This window comes from Aotus nancymaae, unplaced genomic scaffold (assembly GCF_030222135.1).
Source record: "Aotus nancymaae isolate 86718 unplaced genomic scaffold, 86718_ANA_hifiasm-v0.15.2.pri h1tg000059l, whole genome shotgun sequence".
In the NCBI taxonomy this organism is placed as follows: Eukaryota; Metazoa; Chordata; class Mammalia; order Primates; family Aotidae; genus Aotus; species Aotus nancymaae.
This window is the reverse complement of record NW_026988473.1, coordinates 37841470-37862696: the sequence shown is the minus strand read 5'-3', so window position 1 is coordinate 37862696 and position 21227 is coordinate 37841470. Positions and strand designations below refer to the sequence as shown.

At 34.4% G+C, this 21227-nt stretch overlaps 1 protein-coding gene across 6 annotated transcripts in view; it reads left to right on the top strand.

Moving 5' to 3' along the window:
* Positions 1 to 21227, top strand: part of GAS2 (growth arrest specific 2) — a 139575-nt gene that overhangs the window by 75733 nt on the left and 42615 nt on the right. For 3 of the 6 annotated variants that reach the window (XM_064365099.1, XM_064365098.1, XM_064365100.1), the window contains exons 6-8: positions 1516 to 1657; positions 7987 to 8094; positions 20795 to 20848. In XM_064365099.1, coding sequence (XP_064221169.1) covers positions 1516 to 1657; positions 7987 to 8094; positions 20795 to 20848 — 304 coding nt within the window. Of the gene's footprint in view, positions 1 to 1515; positions 1658 to 7986; positions 8095 to 20791; positions 20849 to 21227 lie in introns of those variants that run through there. The other 3 variants (XM_064365102.1, XM_012456475.3, XM_064365103.1) reach the window with 2 other exon arrangements.

Here is a 21227-nt window from a genome sequence, read left to right as displayed (position 1 = left end):
AAAATAAAAGAGTTGCATATCACCTTTACAACTAAAAAGATCCAAGCTGATAGATGTGCTTAGTGTCTTTAACAGAGCTCTGGCATTAGGCAATTAACTACCTAGTTGCAGGCAAAGTGGGGGGGTCTATGTGGAGGGTTTCTGGGGAACAGCTTCTTCCCTAGAAGTAGGGTAAACTAAGTAAAGCATGCTCAGTTTATTATTAAATTTACTAATTTGACAAATCCCTTTATCTTGTAGCAGATGGGTAAGAAGCAGAAAAGTCAAGAATAAAACTACTTGAGCATCCACAGCAAAAAAAAAAAAAAAAAAAAAAAAAAAATCAAGAATAGGGAAATTGCTTTCCCCTAGTAGTATGTACTGAACATATGAGTAATGATGTCAGTTAAAACAATAACCCATTAGAATAGGAAAATTATTTAAGGTTAAATCTAATGATGTTTTCATACACTGTTCATTAAGAGGTACTAAAACATATTGTCAACATATTCTCTACCTATAGATTATTTCCTTTGTAGATTATCCATACCCTATTTTTTTACATCTCCAAGTGACTCTTCCCCTCCTTTTTAACACCCAATCACCTGATTAAAGCCAGAGAAACTGGATTTAAGTCTTTATCCTGCTCCTCATTAGTTATATATTTTCTCTAGATCTCTATTGTTATCTGTAAAAGTGAAAGGGTGTAAATTGATGATCCCCAAATCCTTCACAACTCTCAAATTCTGGAATTATTGTTGGCCTCCCCGCCTAAGTACAGTTGATATGTACCTAGGAAACCAAATGTAATTTTATATTTAGCTAAAGAAATATATGATTACAGGAGATAACAACTATGTCTCTCTCTTTGACCTTTTCTGGCCTTTATAATTTGCAATGCACATTTTTTTATACATTGTTACTCTAAATTATGTCTCTGTATTCTCTCTGCTCAGTTGCTTTCCAAAACAATATATGTGCTTTCATTATGCTGTTTCTAGGAGCAGAACCCATTACATTGTATAACCCATAGTACATTGTTTCAGGGCCATGGGAAATATATTACAAGTTAATTTCTTTCCTGCTAAATCATTTAAAGATTTTTATTTCTAGGATTGCTGTTTGCAAACTTGACTGTGACCCTCTGATTGTATTTCTGTTTTTAACAAACTTATGTTCAAAATAGTTTACAGCACTAATATCAGTAAAGCTGGTAAGTGTGAATGCTGAAGGTCAAATTGTACCTAGTATTCATCTTATTGTTTCATTAACATATTGCATTGAGTGTTTTTATATATTTTTAGTATATCATGTGTCCATATATGTGCATGTATGGATACACAGCAGGTATACATGTTTTTCCTCTGCTTAGAAGGATGCTAATTCAAGAACTAAACATTTCAATGCCAGAAAAAAAAGTGAATGCTGGTTTTAAAAGTAAGGAATTTACTCCCATGGTGCTTGTTATCAAATGTGATATATGGTAATTTCATCATTACAAGTTATGCAGATGTAACGATCCAGTGTCTTTTAAAGGTATGGTGTGGAGCCTCCTGGTTTGATAAAATTGGAAAAAGAGATTGAACAAGAAGAAACTCTTTCCGCCCCTTCTCCTTCACCTTCTCCTTCATCAAAGTCTTCTGGAAAAAAGAGTACAGGAAACTTACTGGACGATGCAGTAAGTAAAATCAGTTAGACTTCTTACCAGCACTTAGTCTTTCCTGTACTACAAAACACGTTGTGTGCAATGTCTTATCAGTCTAACCTTTACCTATATCAATTTTTTTGAAATTTATTTTAAGCCCATATGAAAAACTTTGCAGTCCTACAATTCATCTTGAGATTCAAAACTGAAACAGTGTCATTAAGTGACACTTTATTTTAAACAACAAATAAAATTTTAGAATAATAAGTCAACTCGCTGAAAATTGTATTTGAAAACATGAAAGCCTCTCTGTCACTGGGTCACAATTCCCCATTTCACAGATGAGAAGCCTGAAGACACAAGATCTTGAGGATTGTTAAAAGATGGGAAAGTAAATATATGATAGAGAAGATAAGTGCCTTTTATGTACTACCATTGTTTTTCAAGTACTCTCATATATGAAAGCCAGGTTCCTTCTCCAGTAATGGAAACGTAGAAGTTGAGTAACCTGCTGAGGGGAGGAGAGGACCTTAGATTCCATCACAGTTTTGTCTAACCCTCCAAGGTCCCTCTACTTAGCAGAGTCATTGAGTCACAATTTTTGTAGTTAGGAAATGTTTTAACAATGTCCTCAGAATCACAGCAAACCATTTTTAAGTATAACAGCAAACACGGTGAATTAAAACTCAGGGGACCTTGGTTGTCTGTTAAGTAGTTCTCGGTTATGAAAAGTAGTATGTGTGTGTGTATGCCCTCCACACATATATTTTAAGTGCCACTGTAAAAATGTTAATAAAGGAGATAAATCATGAGTGACTGGGATGTTGTTTATGCAAAGTTTGTATTTTGGGAGGTGTAGTTACTTTTGAATTTTGTAGAAAATGGTAATGCCAGAGGCATTACACAGGCATATGTCTCACATACCTAGGGAGAGTCCTAAGAAACTAGCACCAACCGCAATGCCAGCTATAAAAATAGGCAGAACTGAAAAGGACTGGTGGTCCATCGCTGTGATTTTCTTCCTCTAGAGTATGAGTGGAAGAAAAGAGCTGGGAAAATGGTTTGACACTACAGAATGCAGAAAAAGACATTTCTCTGTGTTTTGCTTTTCTTCATGACACTACAAACTATACCGCAGATTTAGATGAGCAGAAATATAACAGTTTGTCTGACAGATTGAGAACCCTCATTTCTGTAAGGGCAGCAAACATATTAGCTCTTAAAGGTATCTTAGCCTGTTTAATTTGCTGTCTTCTGGGTAACTGTTTAATCACTTGGGAACTAAAGAAGAATGGGCAAGACATTTTGATTTAATACTACTGAAAAGGATTTTAAAGGACTTACTTTAGGGTAAGATGTTCCTCTAGTCTTTTTCTTATAAATGTATTTCCCCTGGGGCAAATATACTTGCTTATAGTCCATTTCCTCTCAGCCATGACCTTCACTCATTTTACAAAATTGCCTTATAGTCAGGGTTCCAGATCACTGAAGAGTATCTGGCCAATGTCCCCCTTAACCTCCTATTGAATGAATTACTGGATCAAATGAAATATTTTAGTCCTAAAATTATGAGATCGCTTCCTGGTATTTGACACTGTTGATCACTCCATTCTTGAAATGTATCTCTACAACATTTCTGCTACCAGAAGGATCAAACTAAATGCACTTTGGATTTGATTAAAATTATATAGGGTTCTCTATAACATCTAGGGTGAAACCCAAGCTCGTTGATATGTCATATAGTTCATAGCCCTCCATGTTCTGGCCTACTGTGCGTTTTCCAGCTACTTTGTCCACTGGATTAGTCCCTGCATTTTGATGTAGCCACTGCTGCTTTTCATAGTATTTCTGTCTCCTCACCTTTTAAACTACTTTTAAACACCTTTCGATCTTTTAAAATTCAGGTTGTGCTACCTCCCACATAAAGATTTTTCTGGTATCTTTCATCCCAGGTATAACTGGCAAATTACTCCTTGGTGCTCCAAGTACTTGTATAAGTTTAATGAAGCATTTATCTTATTGGACACAAATATCCTTTCCTCTCAAGGTGTAGACCTAATGTATTCAAAGACAAGGACCATATTTTATCCATCTACATCCAGTACCATGTTTGTTGGATCAATTATCAATGTAGCTAGTTGAAGTTTAACCTTCTCCCCTATTCTATATATCCAAATTGGCCACATATTCTGCAAATGAATGCACTTTTTAATTCTAGTGTAGCTTTGTAGAGGGAGGAGATGTTGCCACTTGAAGCTACTTCTATGAACCTAGAAGAAATAGCTAGAATGGTTTTCTTTCTTCACTAGCTTGTCTCATATCTGGCAATCCTTGAGATGAGGAGAAAAAGAAGAGAGGGCAAGAAGGTGGTGGAATAATGATGAAAAGGATTTCAGAGTTTTACCAATACTCTAGTTCAGAAAAAGAGAGTGAAATGAAGACTTTCCATGCAATAGTAAGCCAGTCAGCCATTCCATGGTGGTTCTCCCCTACTCTCAATCTGTATGCTCTCAATTGAGAAAAACAGAAGGGATTTCATAGAAGCTTTAAATCTTCTTTAAAGTTTACTGGAGTTTAGAATATAACCATCTGCTTAGTTAAGAAGTTTTAATCAAAAGTAGGAAATATACAAAGTGGATATTTCTGTACCTTTGCCCGCTAGAATACTATGTTTCTACAAGTCTTTAAAATGGCATTTTTCAAGAAATGTTTGATCAAACACACCATGGTTAGATTAGTTTGAGAAATACAAATTACTATAGTCCTCATCTAGAGTCTGGTAATACATTTTGGCATATCAAAGGCTCTAGTGAGTTCCATAATAAGATCTTGTTTAACCTGAAATCTTCCAAACTTATTTGACCACAGAAGTTTCTTGTAGTCCCCTTCATTTTACACTGGGGAAGACTACATTGAACTATTTGCATTCTGTTTAAGTGATAGGTTTTTTTTTACTGAAGTGTTTTACTTCAGGAACAGTGGAGCAGAGAAAAAAAAAATTTGAGCTTCACTAATGGTTTAAATCAAACTTCATATATCTAATATAAAAGGAAATTGTTCCTATAGCAACTGCTTCACTGCATGTGAGGCATATATTGCAGTTGGGAGTTGAAACTGATGTACCCCGACATGGGTTTTAGAATAGAGATATAAAATAGAGATTGCTTGCAGAGTTCCTGCGTTTAGTTAATAATACTGGCTATATTTACTCTGGGAAAGCTATTATCTGCCACTCCAAAAAAGAAAAAGAGGAAAAAGAGAAAGAGGAGGAGTGAAAAAAAAACAAGAAGAAATAAAAAAGAGAGAAAGCAAGGGAAGCAGATCTGTGTTAAGACATTAGATTTCAGTGAACAGTTTCAGCAGTAACTGCCAGTTTGGAAACCTTCAATGTTTCTTCACATTTCTTTGTTTGATATTTACAGGAATGGTGGGAAAAAATAGGTGACCCTTTATGTGGAAAAGACATCTCGCCTTCTTAAACAAGATATCAGGAAAGAAACACAGTGATATCCATTCAGATTAATTTATTCTCCAGATGTCCTGATAGAGTGATTCAGCTATGATAAAACGGTGGAGTCGGGTTTAGTTCTTCTCTTCGCTGAGCTAGTTCTCACACAATGAGTTGAATACAGTTCTCAGAAACCATTCTTATTTTCTTCCTCTTCTCCATCAACTTCCTCAGTATGTGGATGAGAGATAGTATAATTCTGAGTAATCAGGCTTCTCTTGAAATCCCATTTCATCTGAAAACTGGCTGGGTTCCTAGCCAAAAAAGAACACCTTCCAGACTGACTTTTCCCTAGGTAATGTAAGAAGCACAGATGTCATCAATCACTGTTTACTTGACAATATATTTCCACTGGCCACAGTCTGGCCTTGTTTCTTCCACTTCTGCTTCCACCTCTCATACAACTACAAAAACAGCCCTTGATTTTTAAAATCAACTCCATTTTCAAAGCCACAAAGGCATTAGAGAAGAGCAGGCCACTTGAGAAAATGTTTCCTGTATTTTACTTCATTTGATACCAAGAGTTTCTGTCTTTTGTCTAAGAACACTGAAAAATGGAAATACTTTCCATACAGACTTGTGATTATCATTTTTTAGTCAAGAAACCAGTTGAACATCAATTTACTGTTTGGTTAATTACCACATGGCAAGTAAAATTGTGCCAAGCATGATCCTCCTCAAGTTCAGGCCTCAGGCCATGTACTTTTTGGATGCTGTCAGTCTGATTTTCTTCTGGGTGATCAACCCCTCCTGTTTTACATCCTTGCTTTCCTCATGGAAGCCCTTATTTGTGGTGATAAGGAAAACTGTGCCACTTCTAGCAATGGCATAAACATAATTTACATATATATACGTATTTATATTTACACATATTTTATAAACACATATAGAAAGAGATAGACATAGAAAAATACTGAAAACAGTAACTATAGACAACATTCATTGGTCCTGTGAACCTACCCTCACCCCAGAATGTGGTTCTGAATTATTGGAAGGAAATGATGTGATCATTATTCAACTTTTATGCATCTTGTTTTATTATCATCATCCCATTCAGAAATAACCTTTCAAAAATTCTCTAAGAACAGAAGTCTATTAACACTGGGGTGAATGTATCTATGGATCAAGTATAATATAGAAAAACCTCACAACACAAAGTCATTGCCCTAATCACTAACTTAACATTAAGTAGTTTTCTCATTTTTCAATGAAGGCCATTTCTAAGGTTCTTTGAATCCGTGCTTATTTAGTTCCCCTAATTTTTCCATGTCCTGTATAGATCCATGTTCTTATTTATCTATTTAGTCAATATGCATTTAATGAATATTTATTTGCCATTAGGACATGCTTTGTATCACTGATTTTAAAATATAATAAAATACTATCTTAACTCTTAAGGAATTCAGCCTAGCAAGAAGATATTAAGGTTAACCAATAAATGAGATATAATACGCTATGATAAAAATAAGTACTAAAAGTCGTAGGTTTATATGTCAGCAAAATTAGGGATGGCAGAAAGGACTGATGACAATGCATATATTAAAGTTGGTTCTTTTGTTCTTTTCTTCCAAAAATAGTGTTGGTTCTCTTTTTGTACATCCTTTTTGAGTTGTAATTGTATAGTTTTTTAGATAAATTTAATTCAGGAATTTTTCCCTTTTTGTGGTTATTCCTCCACTGTTTTAGCTTTCATACCTTCTGGAACCTATCTTATTCTGGGGAAACTAAGTTGTTTAATTCCTTTACATCAACATGCAGTTGAGTTCATGTGTTACTCTCTGCACAGTTTTTGCTTAGAAGGCTGATAAGTCACACATTGAATTATTTGAAGGAATGATTGCATTTTTCTCATGACATAACTCTAGACACCATGACATCTTCGTGGAAGAATCTGGGTGAGGAAATCCAGGCCAATTTCTAAATTTGTTCTATATAGCTTCTAATGCAGCCTGTACATCATTTACAGCTTTCTGTTTCTTCCATGGAAACATTTCCTCATAACACAGTACATTATTGTTTGGGTTGTTTGGTTAGTTGGTTGGTTGAAGAGCAGACAGACTGGGTTGTTCCCAGTCAAGGAAAACATAAACATAAAATTGTTCCTAAAGCCTTGGACTATTATCTTCTAGTAATCACAACTATTCATGAGCTTTATGCACATATCATTTAGATTATGTGTTTTTAAAGAGTGAGAAAATAGATATAATGGAGATAAAAATCTGATACGCAGGCATCGATTACATAAGCTGTAAAACATGGTCACAGAAGTAGGGTTTGATAGGTGGGAATGACTGAGATGGAGTGAATTGCAGGGTAAAGCTGAGTAAATGAGAGATTACTTCTTAGAGAAAATCTTAGAGTTCAAAATAAGATGAAACAATAGTCTCGTTAAAAAGACTTGTTAGATTCATTCTCATTATTTTGAAACTGGGTAACATATAATTAAAATTATACTGAGGTAATATAAACTGTGTGTTAACATACATTCTATTCTAGTTTTCGAATAGGTTCACCTTGACAGCCCAAATCTGCATGGTCTTTTTAGTCCTCTAAAAGTAGAAACCCAGCTGATCATTTATCTTCTATGATTCCTGTTGACTTCCTGCTCCTTATCCTCCAAAATCATCACTGTCATTAGCCACCTTTGCCTTAGTGCAGTCATTTGCCTTCAACTGTCTTTGGGACCTGACCTTTACATAGTTACAATTTAATGCGATATTCCTATGCTCACATTATGTCCATAAAGAACAAGTTTAAAGTCATTAAGGGTTCATGGGCCTTGGAGTCCTTGGAGCAAATTAACAGAAATTCAACCTAATTAAGAAGAATGAATTTGCCTGGTCTTCTATTTCAGGTGAAACGAATTTCTGAAGATCCTCCTTGCAAATGCCCAAACAAGTTCTGTGTGGAGCGACTCTCCCAAGGAAGATACCGGGTGGGAGAAAAGATCCTCTTCATCAGGGTAAAGTTTTACTTTTCACTTATCTCGTTCTTTATGGGAACACTCAGAATTTGAGTTGGGGGAAATATGACAGACAACAGCAGGAACTTCCATATGGTGCTTACAATTAAAGATACATGATATGAATTTTTTTAAGTAGCATACATTATAATGTACTACTGGAGGTTAAACAAATAAAACTGTTTTTCTCTTTGTACATATACCAAAACACATACACACCAAAAACACCATGGAGATTAAATAGAATGCAGAAGCCTTTCCACTTGTGTTCTGTTTTGCTAAGAATCAAGAGAATTTAATCTCTCAAAGTAAGTTTGAGACTTTTGCTAAAACCAATATTTTTGCTAAAAAATAAGAAAATGAAAAATATAGATGCATTTCTAGAAATCTGCAATTGTACATAGAAGTGATTTTCTGCTTTATGGTTTAGTCGTTTCTGAAGGAATGAAGGTTGTGATAAAAAAAAACTATATTCTTTCCTCAGTTGAATAAGTTAAAAAGTATCTTGCTGTTGTAGAATAGAATGATTCAAATATATACATCTAGTACCAGCAATATGTATTCTCACAATGCTCAAATCTGTAATGACTCTGTTGAAATTTTGCCCATGTAAAGTTTTCTTAATTTCTACTTTTGACTGAAACCTATTTGTATAACAAGTCTTGTTAAAGGCTCTGCAACGTGTAGTTGAAAAAAGAAAGTTTAATCATAATTTTAGCCTTAAATTATAATGTTAATTATTTTGAATTTTAATCTAATTTTAGACTAGTATTTACTAATATATTTCTTAAGTTTGCAGGAGACAATTGTGATTCTGCTTTGGAATGGCAACAAAAAGGATATAACAGTATGTTATTATTAGGGATATGAGACAGATCTGGGTAGATGGCCTCACTAGGAAAGGCAGTTGGTTGCCTGAGTTGCTTATTGTTCTTTTGTTCTAATTGCAAGGATAGGATACATATTTTTTTAGTCAAGCCACCTGCTTTCCATTTAGTACATTAAATAATAGTTATCTAGAATCTCCAGAGATATATTTAAATTTTACCAGGTTGACCTTTCTCAATTGATAATCAGTCTTCTTTAGAATATTAGGCTCCAGAGTTTAGAATCAAAACATAAAGCATCATTTTTTTACACAGTTATTCCTTTTTGTAATAAAAGTGTTAATGAAACACATGATTAATAAATTATATACTTCTCCCTCTAATGTAACCTAATATATTCAGTCAAAAATATATATTACATATGTTTATTTGCATCTGACCTTTCATACTTAGTCATTTGTCAAAGATTTTAATATCCGTGTTTATGAAGAACATGTTTTTAATGTCCTTACTATATAAGGCAGGTTTTTTGATGTTCCATTTTTCTTTTCAAGAAATGTTTATCTTTTGGTTAAATCTATTCATGTAGTATTTCTAGAGAAAATGAGATTTGCTGTACTGCTGTATTAATAGAGGCATCTATGTGCTTTTGTAGACAGGCTTGTTTATGTTCACACTCCTCCATTTACAGGTGGGGGACTAATCCATACCTAAATATAAAGAATCCTTTAGTACAAAGAAAAACCTCTGAGGTTTTAGGCAAACATCCTAATAATCTCTTGCCAAATGGGAATTTTCTTGTTTCTAGTGTATGAAAAAATAATTTCTCAAAGCCAGATTTTTGCCCTTTACTCTCCAAAGGGCACCATTGCTTTTTGAACTATCAAACGCAGCTAATTTTTATTTATATTGTGCAGATGCAAATGTACTCTCCTCCAAAATATAAATATTTCCGTTATTTTTCAGTGACTTTGAATTTGGAGAGCGATGATAAAACCTTGCTGATTTCTGCAGTAATAGAAATTTGGATTATTCCAATTCAACCATAATACATATCTTTGAAATGTAAATAGGTGGATCTTAGGACTCATGTTTGTTTATTCAATCAGTTGGTATATACATAGGCTTCAAGTATCAAGAAGTCATTTGGCAATACAAATTCGAATGAGCCTATAAAAAGGGACTTCAGAAATATGTCTTTTATTTCCTTAATTGCTCATATCTACTGAAAATTATGTTTCTTTAATTGCTCTTATTTACTGATAATTGTCTTTGTTAGCCTGTATGCAATAATAATGTCTGTGTTATTTGACTTATCATTTCCAATGTGATGGTTGTGTTCTACCTAAGTACTCCATGCTGGAGTGCAGTGGTGTGATCTTGGATCATGGTAACCTCTGACCCCCAGGTTCAAGCTATTCTCATGCCTCAGCCTCCAAAGTAACTGGGATTATAGGTGTGTGCCACCACACCCAGCTAATTTTTTGCATTTTCGTAGAGACGGAATTTTGTCATGTTGGCCAGACTGGTTTCAAACTCCTAGCCTCACGTGATCCACTGGTCTCAGCCTCCCAAAGTGCTGGGATTACAGGCATGAGCCATCACACCTAGCCTCTTCCAATAGTAATTTTTAAAATGGCCACAGATGAGCAGGATCAGCATCACCTGGAAACTTGTTAGAAATGCAAATTCTTGGGCCTCGTCCAAGACTTACTAAATCAGAAACTCTGATGGTAGGACCCAGTCACCTGTGTTTTAATAAGCCTTCCCAGTGTTTCATATGTGTCCTGAAGTTTGAAAACCACTTTAAAACAATGTATAGGAAGGGATTCAGTGTACCAACAACACAATTGGAAATCATTTGCATGTCTGGTCATGAAAGAATATTAGCATTAGGGTGCTAAAAATGATCATTTTGAAGGCTTCTGCGTATTCTTGGGAGACAGTGCTTAAGATGTAATTGTAAGTGAAACAAATGGGCTTTTAAATTATATTTACCTATAAAATAGCTCTGTGTGGAAATAGGATGAAGACAAAGAAAACAGGAATAACAGAAAATGGTTTTTAATTGTCAAGGACACAGAATGAGAGTGATTTTCTTTGTTCGGCAAGTTTCTAATGAAGATTTTAAAAAATATGAACTCTTTAAGAGAAACCAGCAACCAGATACAGTTAAAAATTTGAGAATAAATTCAAAGCTTTCTGAAAGTTGTGAGGTTAATTAGCAGACTGCTTATTTGAATGGTCCTTTTCCTGAGTTTCTTATCTTCCAGAAAAGGGTAGCGTGGTTTTTTGGAGTCGTGGTGTTATTTAGACTACAGATAATTTTTGCATATTGTTGTGAAATTGTAGCATATATTTTCTTAGATGAAGCTATCTTCTTTTGCTATTTTATCCCTCCATTTTGGAAACTGATGTTGTTTAGGATTAGTATTAGGAAATATGCAAATGTTTATCTACTGTCTGGATAATGTGCCTTGTCTTTCCTTGTCTTTGCAGACCCTATCAGTGATCTACATACTCAGTTTTTTTCTCTACTAATCATTACAGTTTTATCCACTTGGTGTTCCATTCCTTTAGGGCTCAGTTTTAGTAATAGGAAAATAACGTAATGTGATAAACTTATTTGTGCTAATTCATGAAATGGATGCAGACAGCCCCAATGAATAGAACATCTATGGGATAAGGTTTTTACACTCAAATAAACTGCTCTAATGTTCTGATAATAAAAATTTCTGGCAAAATAGCAACCAGTCGGGTCACATGTTATGAGGTAGATGACATTTTGTGCTACTTGGTTTGCTCACTAATGTGATGAATACTTTTTTACTTAATTTCAATTTATCACTACCCTAATATTGTACTTTAGAGTTGTTCAAAGTGTGGTCCCAAGAATAATAGCTCCAGAAGATGTTCAAAAATATTGTTTATAAAGAAAAGTTAACATGGTTAAGCATTGAAACAGGTTTCTTTAATTGCTCTTATTTACTGATAATTGCCTTTGTTAGCCTGTATCAGTACACTGATATATCTCATTATAACCTCTCATACTAATGTGGAAAATGTTGTTGCCCTTTCCATTTTATAGATGGGGAAACTGAGACACTAAGGTTGAGTAACTTCTCAAAGTTAGAAGGTAATAAGCGTTGGAAGTGGACCCTAAACCCTGGCAGCCTAACTCCTAAATTTACACTCTTTACCACTAAACAATATTGACCTCTTCACCAGGAATTTCTTGGGCGGTTCAATAAACTAATATGATCTGTAAGCTTCTGGAGACAAGTATATTGTTCAGCATTTTCTAAATTTATTTAACCATAGAATAGTCTCTTTCCCACCTTTTATCCCCCAGAGCATCTTCCTGTGCTAGGAGGTCGTAAAAACATAGTTTGAGAAAGACATTGTCATTTGAAGCAAATGTAATAATTTGTAACATAATTTATATTGAAAGTTTTCCACATCTTGCCACAGTTAAACCTCATGTATTTTAAGGTATTAAGAAATATTTAATTTGTACTCATTTTTATCTTCAGATTTCATTTGGAAATGATTTTCAAGGACATGACTGGAAAACCTTTAAGGAAAAGACAGCAAAAATTTAATAAGGATCATTTGTTTCAGGCATTTGACCAGCTGCTTTATATTTATATCACAGGATTCTTTCTAAACCATAGAGCTTGGAAATTGTTTTTATCTTTTTGTTACAGGTGAAAAAATAAAGTCTTAGAGAAGTTCTTAAGTAAGTAGTATAATAAATAAAAGTCCAAGCCCTGACTTCTCAAACCTACAACACATTCCCCTCCAAGCTGCCTCCTGTGGCGTATCCATTAAATTCAAGTATCTTATTCACAAGGCTAGTCCTCTAAAAATAATCCATACCTTTTATGATATATTTAATGATCAACCATAGTAAAGTATTTTTACACCATTTTTACTTTAAAGGTATTCAGAATACAAAGGGCATTCAATTGCATAATCAATAGTGCTCAATATAAAGATATATAATATATTTGCCTGACTATATTATGACAGGATAAAAAGTATGACAATATTTTCGTTGCTGTATGATGGGCACTGTATAAAATGCTTTATGTGGTCTATCTCCTTAATAGGCAAAACTAACTAGAATTCTATAATAAGACATATTGTTATCTGTCCTGCCACCTTTTCAATAGAAATCGGAAGATAATACTTCCATATTGCCAGTATAGTCATGTTGAGTCTTCTCTTGCTAATCGTAGTATTTTTTAAGGAGATTGATATTATTTCAAGACATTTTTATAGCAGCACTTCACAGTTGGGTAAAATAATATGAAATGCCATATTAACACTCCAGTGGTTTAAGGGTATTTTTCTAATTTAAGAAATACGAGTACTTGAGGGACCTAAAGAAAAGACAGTGAATAATTTAACTGTAAGTCAGCAAAGTGATTTGAAATGTTATGGAGTTACCTGCTTTGTACTGCTTTTAAATTAAATCATCACAGATCAATAGAAAGGTCACACATGTTGTTATTGACTGTGTAATTTCTTCCTTAGCATAAAAAGTCTTCAGGATTATGCCTGTGTGGTAAAAATCAACTCACTGAAACATCCAAGCAAGAGAGACACCAGAGCTCTGTTGCTATAGCAACTTAACTTGGCAATGTCTTCTGGGACTTGCTCTAAGGAAAGGTCCATGATAGTGAGTGATAGTACATTCCTTTTTGCTCTTATGACACATACTGATTTACTGTAGGTAAAAAGTAGCATAGTTCAAATTGCATATTTATCCTGGTGATGAAAAATGGGCTGTTGTGTAAGAATGCAAAGGAATTTTAAACAACTAGCAAGGAGATTAAAGCCTCCATTTATCCTTAGTGGAAATGCTGCAGAAGCAGCCGTTACTCAGCAGCTGAAATTCAACAATTCATTAAAAATTATATATACATATATATATGCGCACGCACACACACACACCTGTCTTCTAATTTGGCAATGTATGAGAACAGTGAATATAATTTTAAAATTATATTAATGCCTATATTTGTATCTAGGGGGAAAATATGGCTGTTTGCTTCTGATGTATATAAAATCTCAGACAACATTTATAGTGCTCTAAATCATAGTAAGAGAAATATGAGTGCTATTAACACATGAGTATTTCCAAACTCAGTTTGACCAACTGCCTCAAAACTAAACACTAATTCAGAAAATGCAATCAATTGCATTTAAAATGTGTTCAAATGCTTTTAGCTTTTAATTCTTTTATGTTTTTGCTTCATTAAAGATGTTCTTATTTGTTTTGTCATTCATTGAAGTAATTTACACTTTGGTAAAACATATCTCAAAGGACTTTGCAAATATTAACACATACTCTTAGCACCTAATCTCTGAGAAAGGCATATGTTTTAAATAAATCCAATATAAATAATAACTAACCATTGCTGTAAATAATTCAGCTGATTTTTGTTGTTGTTTTACTGAGAGTTATCTTTTGAGGTTGAAAACCTTTAAATATATCTTAAAAATTCAAAACAAAGTTTGTCAAGGATTGCACCCTGACACTATATCCATTTGACACCACTTTTTTTTTAAAAAAAGAAAGATAATGAAATTTAATATTTATTACAAGAATTAAAAGCAATGGCAAAAACCACCGTACTTTTGCTTCTACCTAATAATATATCTAGGCAGTTTCCTGTATTCTAATTTAAGTTAGATTACTCATTTCTTCTTCCACTGACATATTAAATGTGAAAAACAATAAATAAATAGAAGCTCAAAACCAAAAATTATTCTTCACTAAAAACTTACCACTATTGGCCATTTAGCAATGAGTAGATTTTTCAATGGCGTCTACCTTCACTTGACCTGATAAGCATTCTTACTCATCTCCAACTCATTTAGCAAGGTTTACTGTGCCTTTAAGTTGTGCAATACACATACCACCTTCAGCTTGAATAATTTTCTTTTGCCATTATGCTGTATCTAGAATCAATGTACAATTGTTTTTTGATTGGCCACGAATCAAAATTTAATAAACTTAAGGAAGCATTGAAAAGTCAAATGACATTACTGAAAAACCGCACAGCTTCTATAATCTGCAGTTCCAATTTCTGCATTGCTATGGCCTTCCTACCATTAAAAGAAATTTCTTCTATATATGTGTATCATACCTAGTGATTTTATGTGTGTGTATATATATGTGTTTATCTATAGTGTATGTGTATATTATATAGACACACACCTTCATACACACACACACACACACACAATAGACACATGTGTAGTGAAAAGCAACAATATAGTAGAGAGTTGAATTGGTCCAGTGATCTGGCATTTTAATTGATTTTAACACATATCTCAGGCTGATTTTCCTACAGCTGAAATTGAAACATCAAGTCAAAAATTTTGTGGAAAAATACACCTTTTATCATGTTTATACATTGCATTAGACCATTCTTACATTACTATAAAGAAATACTTGAGATTGAGTAATTATAAAGAAAATAGGTTTAATTGGCTCATGGTTCTGCAGGTTGTACAGAAAGCAGCATCTGCTTCTGAGGAGGCCTCAGGAAGCTTCTACTCACGGTGGAAGGAAAAGAGGGCGCAGGCACTTCACATGGTGAAAGTAGGAACAAGAGAGAGTGGGAGGGGAGGTGCCACACACTTTTAGATGACCAAATCTTCTGTGAACTCAGAGTGAGAGCTCACTTATCACCAAGGGGATGGCCCAGCCATTCATGAGGTATCTGCCCCCATCATCCAAACACCTCCCACCATTCCCTACCTTCAACATTGGGGATTACATTTCAACATGAGACATGCGTGGGGGACAAATATCTAAACTGTGTCGTATGCTATTTAACACTCACCAAATGCTTTCTGGGTATCTGGTGTCATGTCTGAGTGCTTTCCTGGGATTCTTTTTTTTTTTTTTTTTTTTTTTTTTCCAGTTCTCACAACTCTTTGAGATAGGCGCTATTATTATCCTCATAGTAACAATAAGGAAATTAAGTGTTAGAGAGTTAATTGCTTGTCAAAGATTACACAGTCAGCTAGCAAGTGTCAAAGCCTTTATTTGAATTTAATGTATCTGATTTCAGAGCCCACAGTTTTAATTATATGCTATTCATTCCATCTCAGACCATATAGGCTTTTGGCATGTCATTTTGTAGGTATTACTACTCAACTTTTAACATCCCTTAGTAATTGACCTACACTCAATGTGTAGCTCCTAGTTTGCTTATTTTTGGCTTATGTGCTTTGGCAAAACAAGGAATTTAACAGCCAATCCCTATTCCAAGAGTCAAAAGAAAGCACCTAGGAAATGGAATCTTACAAAACAGACCCAATAACAACAACAACATAAACTAGAAAACTCAGTAAGAATGATTTTCACATTGTTCAATATACATATTGATTTTCTTTTCAATCTGTTGACCATACTTGAAAAGTCTTCCAGAAACAAAAATTTATTCTAGGAATAAAGAAACTAAGGAACCTTTATAATTTACTGTAATTATAAACATATTTACAGCCTTTGGTCAGTTAAGACTAAATCCTTTAATTTCATTAGGCATGGAAGGATTTTCTGAGCATGCTATGGTATGGCAGAGAGATGAAGTTGCATTTTGTATCATATTCTACTTTTATTAAAGGATCTAAACTAAACTTATGACCAAGTGCAAACTGAAAACGTTGGCATAGCAACTAGTGCTTTGAAAGCAACTTCCCTAAAATTAAGTGTCAAGTAAGTTTTACATAATATTTTTTCTTAACTGTTTTTGTCTTATTTCTTGATAGCAGTACAGATATCTTTCTTTTATATTGTTTGTGAAGCACTTTAACTTTATACATTATCTCATTTTAGCTTCATTAGTACTCTGACAAAAATCAGTGTGATTGTTAATTTATAACAGTTATTGATGAGGAAACTGCAGCTAATAGAAATTTAGTAATTTTCCTAAAGTAATCCTGCTAGTAAGTGATTGATCCAGGTTAAAATATATTGTAAAGCTTTTTTTTTTTTTTTTTTAGACAGCCTCTCATTCTGTCAGTCAGACTGGAGTGCAGTGACATGATCTCTGCTCACTGCAACCTCAGTCTCCAGGGCTCAAGCAATTCTCCTGCCTCAGCCTCCCTAGTAGCTGGGATTACAGGCATGTGCCACCACACCCGACTAATTCTTGTATTTTTAGTAGAGACGGGGTTTCACCATGTTGGTCAGGCTGATCTCAAACTCCTGACCTCAGGTAATCCTCCTGCCTCGGCCTTCCAAAGTGCTGGGATTACAGATGTGAGCCACCGCACCCAGCTGAAATTTTTATATCTAAATTCTACATGTTTTAAACTTCACATAATAAAATTCCTTTTGAAGTTTTTTTAAAAAAAACTTTATGTAAATTAAAATACTTAGTTGTTCACTGTGTTTTTTATTGTGGCATCGTTTTCCTTAAATTACAAAGTAAACAATATATAATAATGTCTACTCACAATGTTCAGAAGATTTTTCTTTTATCTTTTCATAGACATCCTGAAAAGAATATTTCTTTGTTTATATGTTCTATACTGATATGTGAATGTTTTTGCAAAGGGGAAAGAAATGAAATAATTATGCATAACGTGTTGTGTTCTTGGATAACTAATAAGTCTTCTAGCTAACAAAGAAAAAATCCTGTGAAATAACTGTCATATAAATTATCTGTTGTTATCTCATGGGCTCAAGTTGCATAAATAGGGTGAAGCTAGATTCATTAAGAAGTATGCTTTGCAAGTGTGGCCATTTTGAGTTTGTATTGCATATAGTCAAGCATGGTGGAAATGCTGCTGTTACAAGATTCACTATGATAAGTTCAGACTCATTTATTTAGTGATATCTTTTTCATAAACTTAGTGAGTTATGTTTCTACATGACTGGTCATTTTAGAGCTTGCCTTGCATTTCCCTTTAATACTTGACATTTTGAATTTCAGCTCCTTAGGAAAAACACATAATCTTGGTCCTGGACCCAGTAGGCACCTCCGTCATCTAAATGGCCAGTCCTTCCACTGCAAGAGGTTTAGTGATTCATATAAGCTTTTAGTTCACTGAAATGTATATTAACATTTTCATTTGAAGCCTGGGTGTACATCGTTTTATGATATAGTCTGCCATCTTGTTGGAAGCAGACTAAGACCTTAAGGAACTCTACATGTAGGTTTTGGGAGGAACATTGTGTGAAAATTTGGGTTGCATATTGCTTTAAGGATATATCATTCATTTTCTTTGTAATGAAATTCCAGATGTTACTAAAACAACAACATCAACAAAATAACAACAAAAACCGTGGCAAGTTATTTAACAGTATTTTGTCTGTTTCTTTAAACAAACACCAGTAATAAGAAATCACTGCATCAAGGTGTTATTCATCTCCCAATTGTAGCTTTCTTTTACACACCAGATTTTCATGCTAACTTCTAATCTCCCAGTACCACACTCATATCTCACCCTTCAAACACTCTTGCCAATTATGGAAAATAGCCTTCTCTCTAGCCCAGAGTACTTAATAATCTAGTTTATGTTATAGGCAAGTTTTAAAGGCTACAAACTCTGTGGGAACAAATTATTTGAGACACCATCTCGTAACGGGCTTTCTGACCTTCTCTTATTGTTGCTAAACCTATCCAATGTTTTATTAGTTCCCTTTCTCAGAAACTGATGCCTTGATTCACAGTCTCTAACTTTCACACTCAACATAATTCATTTGTCATTTTTTCCCTAAAATCATAGAATATGGGGGAATACAGAGACAATGTAATAGTGTTTCTAATATCTCATTTAAAGGCAGATAAATGTCAGGCCTGATTTCAAATTTGTCTCTAACTTTTGCATTAGGCATAAGGTCTCTAAGAATTTTATTCCAGAACTGTAACATGCAGACAAAGTAACACATTAATTTGTCATCATCTACCAATGTGTTATTCATGCTAATGTTACTCAGTCCAGGACTTTATTTTGGTAATCATGCTAAGATATTAAGGAACTCTTTATGTTCCTAATGAGGTCCAGGGTTAATAGAAAAATGAGGAAACTCATGTGGCACACAGTTTTATTCACATCACATTGCTTGCCCACCTGGTAGGACTTAGGCTAAGGTGGGCTTTAGCATTGCATAAGGAGGCACTTTGAACTGCAAGATATATGTCACAAAACTCCTCTCCCATGGTGATGTTTACAAAACACCTTCATACCTCCTACTATTTCCCTAACAACCTACAGCCAACATGACAAGCAGCTAGGACATGCATTCTAAGGAGCACAGTAAGGAATAACATGTCCGACCTTGAAGATCTTATTTATCTCCTGTATTTCTCCAACATGTTGTAACAAAAAGAAATCCACCAATAAGCACTGAAGGAATTTCAGATGAGCCTGAATTTTTCAGATGAACCTCTTGGCACCAGTGATATGAACAGGATCTTCCCTCATGTAGAGCATTCATAGATCTGATGGTTAACATATATACATACATCAAGAGAGGAAGAGTGAAGATGAAATATTCTAAAGATAAAAGGGAAGGTAGCCTTAATTCATAAATTTTAAAAATTATAGCCATATTTCTGTCTATTTATGGGAGGGGAAACAGTTTTCCCTAAGATGACTTGACTTTGTCATCCTGATGCTTAGTCAGAGAATCTGAAACATATCCTTTGATTCCAACTGAAAGCCTGTCAACAAATTACCTTTCAGATAAACTGTCTCTTTGTGAGTTTGGAATCTCTAATTGTGAGTTTAAGATGCTACATAAATTACATTTTTAATTACAACATAAGAAAGTGGTAGAGTAGAAAAGAGTGCCTCCTGTGTAATGTAACTTTCTGAGGGTAAAGTTTAGGTTGGTGCAACAGTAATTGCGGTTTTTGCCATTGAAATTAATGGTAGGCATGGAATATTATGCAGCAATAAAAAGGAATGAGTTCATGTCCTTTGCAGGGCTGGGGATGAAGCTGGAAGCCATCATCCTCAGCAAACTAACACAGGAACAGAAAACCAAACACCACATGTTCTCACTCATAAGTAGAAGTTGAACAATGAGAACTTTTGGACACAGGGAGGGGAACAACACACACTGGGGCCTGTGGGAGGGAGGAAGGTGAGGTGAGGAAGAGCATCAGGACAAATAGCCAATGCATGCAGGGCTTAAAACCTAGGTGACAGCTTGATAGGTACAGCAAAATACCATGGCACACGTGTACCTATGTAACAAACCTGCACTTTCTGCACAGGTACCCCGGAACTTAAGTAAAATTTAGATTAAATAAATAAATAAATAAATAAATAGTAATGGTAGGGCCATTACTTTCATAATATAGTGGTAGGGCCTAGACAGGAAGCAAGGGGCCAACATGAGAGAGGTGAGTGGAAACAGAACAATATGGTAGAAAGTTTTACACTGAAATTAAATATTTCATTTACTTAACAATTTTCTCTAGGACTTTATTAGACATTTCTAGAGTCTGAGATGTTTCTCCTGTAGAATTGAGACACAGACTTGATATCTGTCTTCTTAAGCAAAAAATATTTTCTTACAGGTATCTTTTATTTTGGAACAGGAGACTAAAATCCCAGAAGAGAAATAATTCTAACATGTATTTCAAACTGCCAACAGCTAATGTAGCCTGAATTTCTCAGAGTATATATGCCTTATGTATCATTTAATAAGGATTACTATGCAATGAAAGTTCACTAGAAAATATAGAAATAGTTATTCTCATTGTTGTTCAAAAAGCTTTTCTTTAGTCTTGTCACAAAAGATCACAGTTTGCATTTTTAGGTGGCGTTCATGTACCTTTCTTCATTGCAGATGGAGAGCATTTTATGAACTTCATATCTTCTTGTTTCAGTAGGGTCTTCATGGTTGTGACTATATCTCCACAGTCAAAGCAAAGCAGACATTTAAGGTAATTACTTAGATAATTAATGGGCATACCTCCACTTTGCTTTCACTGTGGCACCTTGGCCTTCAATCAAATGAGGGAAGTTGGGCACTCACAAGTTAATATTTTACTTTTTATTTTTTCATGAGGTACTAAAACACTGTTTCTTCTTCTGTTTCTCCCATGATACTTTTTAAAATGGCAATCTGAGATTTATTGTGGGTGGCTGGAAGACAGTAACCTAGTAATATAATATTTGTCATTTTCTTGGTGTAATTTTTGTGCTGCAGGAAAGTTTAAAATGTTTGTATGAACCTGGGCTTAGCTTCTATATGCAATATCGTCTTGGTCTTTGCTTTCAAATATTTGAAACAAAACACTTATCGAATAAAAGAGAAATACC